At 52.8% G+C, this 10,227-nt stretch overlaps 1 protein-coding gene across 2 annotated transcripts; it reads left to right on the forward strand.

The window, feature by feature from the left end:
• The first annotated feature begins 244 nt into the window (after positions 1–244).
• Positions 245–9,357, forward strand: RNF126 (ring finger protein 126). Of its 2 annotated transcripts, none has more exons than XM_054805661.1 (9): positions 245–361; positions 3,683–3,741; positions 5,244–5,307; positions 5,851–6,092; positions 6,736–6,804; positions 6,889–6,958; positions 7,186–7,279; positions 7,731–7,846; positions 8,074–9,357. In XM_054805661.1, the coding sequence occupies exons 1-9, from the start codon at positions 287–289 to the stop codon at positions 8,221–8,223; spliced, it is 939 nt and encodes a 312-aa protein (XP_054661636.1). In that variant the 5' UTR covers positions 245–286; the 3' UTR covers positions 8,224–9,357. The 2 variants fall into 2 exon arrangements, with proteins under 2 accessions (XP_054661636.1, XP_054661638.1); XM_054805663.1 differs by having other exon boundaries at positions 248–361; positions 5,884–6,092.
• Positions 9,358–10,227: the final 870 nt, after the last annotated feature.

Here is a 10,227-nt window from a genome sequence, read left to right on the forward strand (position 1 = left end):
GGGGCCGGGGGGGGGGCGGGCGGACCGGGAGCCCGGGGCCCCGGTACCGGGGCCCCGGGCTCCCGGTCCGCCCGCCCCCCAATTAACATACGCCCCGCCCACTCTCCTTATAAAGATATAAGCCCCGCCCCATCCCACAAGCCACGCCTCTCAAAAACCCGCCCCTTTCGCGTTTCGGCCGCCTTTCCCTTTCTTGTCCCTGCTCGGCCGCCGTTGTGCTCCGCCGCGCGTCGCTGGGAGGGGCGGGGTGAGGCGGCGGGCGCGGGGGGGGGGGGGTGGGGGGAAGATGGCGGAGGCTTCACCGCAGCCGGGACGGTTCTTCTGCCACTGTTGTTCGGCTGAGATCGCTCCTCGCCTGCCCGTGAGCGGGGGTGGGGGTCCGGCCGCGGTTCGGTGTGGGGTGGGGGAGTCGAGGGCGTCGGTCAGGGCGGGTAGGAGCCGCGGTGGGTCGTGCACGTGGGGGTGAGGCCTGAGGGAGCCCGGGGGGCCTGAGGGAGAACCGGGCCCTGAGGGCGGGGAGGGCCGAGGGGGGGGTCTGGGGTGGGGAGCGGGGTGGGGGGGGGGCGTTAGGAGGGGCCTGGGGGGGTGGGCAGTTCTGCGCGTGGTAGTTGGGGTGTGGGGGGGGGGCGTTAGGAGGAGCGGGGGAGGGGGGGCTTTGGAGTGAGGAAATGGAGGCGCTGGGGGCTGCCGGGGGGGAACGGGGCGCCCCCGGCCGAGGGGAAGCTGCCGGCGGACCTAGCGCCGGGTGTGGCGGGGGTGGTGCGGAGGGTGGGGGCCCTGCGCCCTCCTCGGCCTGGGGCGGGGGCGGCTCGGGCGGTGGAGGGAAGTGCGGGGGGGCCCGGTGCTGTCTGTGGGGCCGCGGGGGTTCGTCTGCTCCAGCCGTGCTGCGGGGAGGGGGGGAGCCCCCCCGAGGAGCGGGTCGGAGCGGGGGGGGGGGGGCCGTGGTCCCGGGCCTTCCGCAGCCCCCCGTGTCTGGGCGGCTGAAATGGCGTGAGATCCCCTCGGCCCAGCCGCCACCACCCGCTGCTTTGCCCAGAGCGAACCGAAGCTCTGTGGGATCACGAGGGAGTTTCATTTTTGTCTCTCTCAGTAGGGTTTAAATGAGCATGAGAAAAGCTTCAGGGGTGATATCATCTAAGGCGCTGGAAGTGCAGAAATGAGATGTACGCACCGTTTCCACTCACTAACGCAGAAGTGTTTTGTAGGCTAGGTGCAGCGCGTCGGCAGGTGTGCTTTAATCGCTGAGTAAAACCCCTGCTTGTGAGCAGTCATATTTTCCTGGTGTGGGTAGAAAAGGAGCGTTGGCTGTTGGAAGGGAACTGGCTGAAACATCGTGGTGGGCCACAGCTAGGTTTTCGGTTGATCGCCTGCCAAATGTTGCAAGATAGTAAATTTGATTCAGAGGATCCAGCCAATCTCTGTTTGTCCTGAAACTTTTCACATCTTCTCGTCAGAATAAGGCATTCCTTTTTGTTAAAAAGTTTATTGGACTTTAAAAGTCACTCAGTAGCTTGATTGCGAGCATAGGTGTCTCTCTGCCACGGTTGATTAGACTTTGCCGTCAGTTTGGTTTTGTGACGTGGTTTGTCCTTTCGCCCTCTCCCTCGGTCTTGCCGGTTGTGCGAGGGTAGGCCTTGCTGGTAAATCTCACAGCTCGTGTTTAGGTCTGAGGACAAAACTCTTGATAGTGCTTCTGCTAAATACGTTGACAGACGGGATAAAATGGCTCGGGAGCTGAAGGTTGTAGCCTAGAAACATCGGCCATTTATTTTTGTTTAAACACCCCGTGTTGGTCTGTGCAGCAGAGCACATCTGGCAGTGAACGCACTGAACTGTGGCAGGGAGCGGGCAACTGCTGTTGTTGATTCAAGTCTAGTTAATTGCTAGTTAATGAACTTGTTTTGGGGGTCCAAGTTCATTCGGTTTCACTTACTGTTTGCAGACCAAGCTACTGGAGATACTGTAGCATATGCAGCAAAAGGAGTGATTCAAACAGCCTGAGAAAGAACAAACTTTGACATTTGTGCTGTTCCAGCTGCAGAGGAATTTGCTGATCCCTCTGTTCAGAGTTGTCTGTAAGCACACGCACGAAAAAGCCTCCCTTAAATAGGGGAGTTGAGAGGAGAAAGTTGCTCACTGCTCTTGAGTGCAGCTACCGTGATAATTTACCCCAGTAAATTATCACGTACTGGCGTACTGGTGGGAGGTGAAACAGGGAGGGGGTATTCTGAAGGCAGAGGCAATCGGTCTTATTTCCTCTGATGGACACAGGAGATCCCCTGTGCCGGTAACCAACTTTGAGAAGAGTTTGGGTGGTGTAGAAACATTCTTGAAATCAAATGTTGTGTAAATTGCGTAGACATGGTTATTTCACAATGACAAATCTAAAAGAGTCCTGCGCAGGAGAGGGAGCAGCAACTTCTCGAGTCTGTTTCTAGGTCTCGGTGTTTGCTGCTTCCTTATCTTGCTGGGCAGGCAGGGGCAGCGTGGAGTGGATCGTTGGCGTTGCTGCCTTGTGCTTGGGCCTTATCGGGTTGTTCTGCAGAGGCTGGAGGAGCGATCCCAGATGTGTTATCAGAGCAAACCCGTGTGGCTGGCATCCTCTCCTCTTTTGGGAAATCCATTGACTTTCTTTAAGGGCCTGTGCCAATTTGAATGTAGCAGTAATAAAGGGAAGTATCGTTATTTTTAGACCTGTTAAATTTCTGCCATGGTGAGCCTGGCTTTGCCAGAGTGGGGTTTTGAGTGGTTGTGTTTGCCCACGGTGGCTGTTCCGCCTCGGCTGTGGCTGGGGTTAGGTACAGGGTCTGTCGCTTCCTCTTTGACTCAGCGGTGCTGCGTGGCACCGCTGCTTCTCGAGCGCTGAAAAGTGAAGTAATTTCCTTTCAGGATCTCAAGCGCTCTGGGCTGCTGCTTGCTAACACAGTATGGTTGTGGAATATAAATTCTTCACTGACACCAGGAATTGTGAGGAAGAGTGACTGTCTCAAACTCCTGAAGGAATCCTGCTCCTGCACATGCAGCCTGTTTATTCCCATGTGTTCGGTCTTCAGTGTTAAAGGCCCCAAGGGTGGCAGTAGCTTTCTGTAATGACCGTTGAGCGTGGGAGTGTAAAATTCTGGTATTGTGTGTTGCAGAATGACCCTCTTGTGTCTCCTTGACCTCTGCGTGGTGTGAGCCCCAGACTGCGTTAGTAACAGCTTCCCATTCAGCCCTTCCGAAGCGACAGCGCTGCAGTGATTAGCCCTGCTGCAATCCCCTCCTTGTTTCTTTCATTAGGACACTTTGGCCCCTTGAGGGGGGTGGGGGAAGGCCTCCGGAACACGCAGCTATTTAAACACTGGTGTTTGAGTGCTGCTCTTCTGGGAAGGCCAGTGGTTTTGCTTTCACTTCACCCAGAACTGCATCAGATGTTATCTAATGCTTTTGTCTCTACTGGGGATTAATTAGCGTTATCCAAATCTTTCATAAAGCCAGGTTCCAAACAGGCTCAGGCTTAACAATTTGCCTCACTAGCCTGGTGAAGGCAAACATCAGTGGTTTCGGGTCTTTTTGGCTCTGTAATTGTGGCATGCATTTGGGACGATGGGCTGCAGGACTCTTCCGCCCCATCACGCTGAAGGCACTCTTTGCAGCTTTATGTACCACTTTCTTTTCTCATTCAGTATTTCTTCTCCCGTAGGACTATATTTGCCCGCGGTGTGAATCTGGTTTTATTGAAGAACTTCCTGAAGAGCCGAGGTAATGTGCTACCCCAAAGACTGCTGCTGGAATGGACTCAGTCTGCTTACTCTTTTCCTTTTTCTAGTTAAAAGGCAACGCTGGATACTAAATACACCATTTTTATTACTTCTGCCCAGTATTTGGCTCATCTTTCCTCACTGTGGGTCTATAGTGCTTAATTTGCATAGTTTGCATCTGCAGGTAAATCAGCCATGGGAACGCTGAGTGTCATAGGTTGTTGGCAGGGGAGGAATGGGTTGATTTAAAACAAAGAAAAAGAAGTGGTAGAGAGGCTTTCCCCATGGCATGTGGCAGCTCTGAACTGGTTTGAGTTATCAGGGCAGAGATAACCCTCTGAGAGAGGAGTCTGTCGAGTGGAGAGTGTACGTATGCTTCAGTGTATAATTTAATAACGTGGAGTACTAACAATGAAATATTTTGACTAAGACTTTGGACTCTGCACTGGAGCAGCTGAGATCGGCGTTCACGTGCTTTACTGCTGACTCAGTAGTGGGACTGGTCTCTGGCAGCCTCAGAATGGGCAAGAGGAGGAGAAACGTCTTAAAACGTTTCAGACGCGTTTGCCGGACCTTGGCTGTGACTGGCTTAGGGACAGGCAGTGTGCAGGCAGGCTTTCAGTGCAAGGGCACGCTGAGCTGCCTGGGGGTGTGCCAGATGCATGTTGCTGCCTGCTGAGAGAGGTGGTCTTTACACGCTGAGGTTCCTGTACTGACAAGGTGGCGTTTGGTCTCACTACACCAACCTCAGAGGCTGAAAATCAATCCTGGCTAATCCCAACTGTATTGGTGATTTGCTGTGACCTTGGGAGAGTCGCATGATCGCTGAACCTTAGTTTTTTGTTCCCATGCATGTCAAAGCGTAGACCTGGATACTGAGTGGTAAATGTTCCTGCAGCTCTCTAAAAGCAGAAGCCTAACAGCATTAAGAGTTTTCCTAATAATCTGTCCTATTTGTTTACATGCCTCTGCAATAGAGGAGTTCCTTTGATTCAAGATTAGACTTAAGCATGTTTGGGTCATAGTGATCAGGGTTTGTACCTTAAGTCTTCTCTTCCTGGTGCTCCAGAGGATTAGCTGATTTGTTTGAGGTGGATTGTGCAGGGAATCCTTGCTTGACATCATGGTTCAGTCACTTCTCTGTAGCTTTGTGAAATCAGAAAGTAAAAGGGTGAGGAGAGATGGGTGAAGATGTGGGAAAATGAAAGTTGCAGGGAGGGAAAAATGAAATCGATGCAGACAATTAGAAAATCAGCAGCTGAGGGTGGGCTAGTTTCTGAATGGAGCTGACCCTGTCCCGGGGTGGAGGGGAAGGTGAGCAGACCTCTGAGGTCTCTTTGAGCCAGAGGCACAAAAATGAATTGTTGACTTTCTGTGTGCTGTTAGTGAGCAGCCGTGGTGTCCACAGTTTACTGTCCAACTCCTGTCCCTCGCTCCCCTCTGCTGGGAAAATCTTTTCATAGCACCCTTCTGAGGCTTACCGGTGCTCTTCGTTCCTCACAGGAACGCTGACAATGAGACCAGCTCCTCTACGTCAACCAGTGATCAGAGCAGGCATCCTTTTGAGGTGAGTGAGTCCTCTCTGTCTCTTCCAACGCTTTCTGCTTTGCCATTGAAGTATTTTTCCACTAGTTCATTGCTTAAATGTTCCCCAGATTATGACAAAGTTTGGGAAGGGAGGTATTAATATCATCCACATGCTGCTCCTGAAATCTCTGTGTGTTGTATTTTTACTGCGTGTTTTTAATACGACCATCACTTGTAGCTTAGTCTTGTTGTGAGGGGGCTAAGCTGGGGTTTAGTGAGCTGTCTGGGTGTGTTGCTATGCAGTAGCCTCAGCTTAAAAGACAGCAGTTACATGCAGCAGCTAAAGAGAAACCAGGGAAGTTGCTGTTATTTCTTACCTTCCTATGTAGTTTCAGCCTGTGTCTGTTCCTCACTAAGCTGCCTCTGAGAGTGCGCTGATCTGCCTGCGTCAGCCAAGGCTTGTGAGTCGCTGGGGACCTGAAGCACTAGTCTTTGTTGGAAGGCTGGTGAAACACCAGCCGTGAAAGCTAAGAGCTGTTTCTCTCCTTGTTTCAATCTGTACCCTGAATTCTCTCCCTCCCAGAATGTGGATCAGCCCTTATTCACCTTGCCACAGGGCTACGGCCAATTTGCCTTTGGGATCTTTGATGACAGCTTTGAATTTCCATTCGGGTCCAATGTGCAGCCGGAAGACAACAGGGACTCCGAAAGCCGGAGGGAGCGAGAGCACCAGTCTCGGCATCGATACGGTGCAAGGCAGCCCCGAGCCCGTCTCGCCACGCGCCGTGCTGCTGGCAGGCACGAGGGAGTTCCCACGCTAGAAGGGTGAGAGCAACTGCCAGGTTCTTGTGGAGGAAGCCCTGTTACTGTTCACAGTGAGCTGAAAATCAGCCCGTACCTTTATCTCACCTTTAAGAGGCCACTCCTGAGCACGTGTGTCCGGTGCGACTCTTCTGTAGGTGCCCAGCTTTGCCCCCATGGACTCGCGCTGCTGCATGTTCAGGCTTCAGCTGGGCCAGCAGCCATTCGCAAGCTCTTGCCTCAAGTTTATGGGGGCTATTTCACCCAGGCGGAGTGGAGCGGACTGTGGTGTGGTTTGGAGTGGTGTGGCTTGGAGTTTTGACTGTTAAACCTGCAGGGAGAAAGCATTTCCTGGTCATTGCCAGGTATTATCAAAATGTGCTCGGCGTGAGGGGAAAGGACAGAAAGCACTGGGCAACAAGACTAATGTTTCTTTAACTGGGGAGCCGCTTGCCATCTTTGTCAGAAATTACCCCCTTACGAATATGATATTGAACCTTCCCTTTGTCAATGAATAATCGGTTCCTAAGGTGCAGTTGCTACAGGATATTTTTCCTTTTCCGCCTGATGATGCAACAGTATTTACCCACTCCTTCCATGTCCTGTGTCTGGGCTGGGAGTTAGCAGACACCAGTTCTTAGGTAATCCTGGTTTTCTTGTCTTTCAGAATTATCCAGCAGCTGGTCAATGGGATTATTGCACCTACAACAATACCAAACCTGGGGCTAGGTCCTTGGTGAGTTGGAAGATGTACAGCTCTTTCTGACGGTGACGGTGTCGTACTCCCAGCTAAATTTAATTGTTGTCCTTATTCTTAAAGGGGAGTCTTGCATTCAAATCCAATGGACTATGCGTGGGGTGCCAACGGCTTGGATGCGATTATTACACAGGTAAAGTTGACGTTATGGTGGTGTCTCCTGTCCTCTCGGGCAGTGCTGCAAAGTTGCCAGCAGCTGGGGTGGTGCAGGGGGGTGAACCACGGGAGGTGCAGAAGTGGGGGACAAGGTCCACAGCGCACGCGATGCAGGGTTCAAGTGCCCTGGGTGAATAAATGAACAGATTCTGTGTGCTGCTGAGCTCACCTCTTTCTGCCTTCTGTGGCCCGTTGTTTTTTCAGTTACTGAATCAGTTTGAAAACACTGGACCGCCGCCAGCAGACAAAGAGAAGATCCAGGCCCTCCCCACCATACAAATTGCACAGGAACACGTAGGTATGTCTGTCTGCTCCAGGGAATTGTTCACAAAGAGCGCTCTGAAAGTTCTGTTTGACATTTTCTTGGGATTTTAGTTTTGTCTGCTAGCACCTTCAAGGCCTAAAACATTTCAAAGAGGGGAGAAAGCTGAAGTGTTGCTCTGTTATACTCACACACATGCAAAAAAAGAGTGGTGTAGACTGGATTTGTCCTGGGGAGGCAAACTGTTGTGAAAAGTTCAGTGTGGAACGAGATGAGAAAGCAGAAGGGAGGGAAAGAGAACAGTAAAGCAAACCCAGGGCAGTGAGAAGGGGGGTGATGGTGGTAGGAACTGCGGAGCAACAAGCTTTCCTCTCTGCTGGGATGAAGTGGTGGTGCGGGAAAGGGGAAAAGGTGATGGACGCCTGAGCGGGTGCTTTGAGTGTCGCTCTCCTGAATCGCTTAGCTCTGTTTTGCTTTCCCTTTACAGATTCTGGGTTGGAGTGTCCTGTGTGTAAAGAAGACTATACAGTCGGTGAAAATGTCCGGCAGTTACCTTGCAATCACCTGTTCCACAACAGCTGTATAGTCCCTTGGCTGGAACAGGTTAGTGCTGTCTGAGGGTGGCTTGGCCTTTGTAGCGCTTGGGGCTTTCTCTGGTGGTACTGTCCCCTCTAAATATTTTCATCCCTCCGTGATGAGGCCTGCGCATGAGCAGCCTTTGATCAGAGGAAGGAGTGTCATCCTAGCCTTTTCCTTGAGTGCTGCTCCTGTATCGTGTTTCTAATCCTGTTTCCCATATTTCTTGTTTTGTTTTTGTCTGCTCTCCAAAGCATGACACGTGTCCTGTGTGCCGGAAAAGCTTAAGTGGACAAAACACTGCCACAAACCCCCCAGGACTCACGGGGATGAACTTCTCGTCATCCTCCTCTTCCTCTTCCTCCAGCTCACCAAGTAATGAAAACTCATCGAACAACTCATGAATCTTAATCCAACCCTCTGTCCCTGGGGCCCCGTCCATTGCCCTTCCTCCCTCCCCAGCCAACGTAAGCCACGCGAGGGGCTTCCAGAGCAGAGCGAGGGGAGGGTAGCAAGGGGGAAGCAGCGCCCCCAGAATTCCCTTTTGAATTCTGAAGACGCGGAGACTCTGGGTCCTTCAGAGATGAGAAGCCTCGAGTTCTGTGACGGGGGGAAAGAGCTCTGTCTATTAATAAAAACATCCATTTGCCGCGTGGACTTTTGACCATTGCAGTGAAAGGCTGCTCTGCCCCGCAGACGGGAAACCCGAGGTGCTGAGCTAGCGGTTGCAATTCTGAATGGAAAGGTTGTTTGTATGGTTTTGAATTTGAGATTTCTTTCTTCGTTTCTTTTGCTCCTCCTCCTCCTCCCCTTGGATACTATCTCTTCTGCTTTGGAGATTGAAGTCTGTAAAATGAAAGCGTAATGATACTGCCTCCCTCCCGGGATCTCCAGCTGGGGAGGGCCGATAGTTGTCACTGAAAACATGAACTCTCAAAATAGACCCCGTTATCCTTTCCTTCCCCATCGCAAGTCCCATTTATTTTTCTTTATAACCTTGCCCTTCTGATACTCAACACTGAAAGGGTTTTTATAATCTTAAATTATTACTGCTCTTAAATAAACGGACGTTTCGGCTCAATGAGACATTTATGCATGATTTGAGGAAAACTACAGGGTAAGCTCTCCGGAGACTGCTGTGCTGAGCTGTCCCGTTTCACCCCAGGGCTTTCCGAGCCCTCCTGCGTGCCGAGCGCAGGTGCGCTGTGAGCTCCGGGCACCAGACTCCGCCGTGACCAGCACCCGTACAAGCGTGGCCAGCCTGCGGATCATTGAGTGGTTGGCTGCAGGATTGCAGCTGAAAGCATCCTCGCCTGGTCTTTTGTATTTTTTACACCTTCTCCCTGTTGCAGTCCTGCCCTCTGTCAGCCTGAGCGGACTTTTCCTCTGTGTCGACACCAGGACTGGGCGTGCATCAGAGCAAGGACCAGCCAAATGTCATTGTGATCGAATAGTATACAGGAAAAACATTTTGGAGAAAAATGTATTTCAAAGCTACTTAAAATACAGCTGATTAAAAAAGGAGAGAGAGACAAATATCCAGGTGTGTTTGTGACTCAGTTTCTGTGACAGAAGTGGAGAATGAAAAGAATGTGGCCGGAGCAGGCAGTGACGTACTGCTGCCCCCGTGCTGGCCCTGGGATCGCGTGGGGCTCTTGGCCTCGGTCCTGTCACGCTGAACCGCCTGGCCCGGGCGGCGTGGGGCAGATGCCGACTGACGTCCTGTTGCTGCAGGGACTGGAAGGGGTCTGTGGGTCCCCTGAGCTGCTGCCCAGTATCTGTATCGGCACTGGGCGCCCCAGAGCAGGAGAGGGGGAGCTGCCCCAGTGAGGGCTGCTGGGTGGGATGGATGAGGGGTCAACAGTCCAGGGGCTCCTTGTGTCTTTGCCGGCTTTTGGGGCCCTGGGGGTGGCCGGGGAAGGTGCCGGCCTCCCTCCCCAGGCGCTCAGGGTCCTGACACCAGCAGAGCTCTGGTGCTGCTTTCCAAGCAGCCTTCTCCGAGGCCCTGGCCCTTCTCCCCAGAGCTTTCCGAGAAGGGAGGTGCTTCCTGTGGAGGCACCTCGTCTGGTGTTTCTTGGGCCATTTTGGAATAAAAGAAGTGAAGGTTCAGTGGAGAACGCGTCCCAAATGTGGAGGGCGAGCAGCCTTTGCCGAGCCTGCTGGGGCCACGCAGCCGGTGCTGAGCAACTCTCCCGGAATGTTTTTCCTCCGTGGCTTTGCCAGCGCAGCCAGGGCAGCCCAGCGGTGCCTTTCATCTCGGCGGGCGGATGCCTGCGGGACGAGGGTTTATCTCAGGACTGGTATATCAGGGTTAATGGCTCATCCTCTGCCAGAGGTTGAGCCAGAAGCTTCTGCCACCGGCATCCTGGGCTTGGGAGGCGGGTGGCAGCAGGATGTCCCCGGCTGAG

Source organism: Grus americana, chromosome 28 (genome assembly GCF_028858705.1).
Source record: "Grus americana isolate bGruAme1 chromosome 28, bGruAme1.mat, whole genome shotgun sequence".
Taxonomy (NCBI): Eukaryota; Metazoa; Chordata; class Aves; order Gruiformes; family Gruidae; genus Grus; species Grus americana.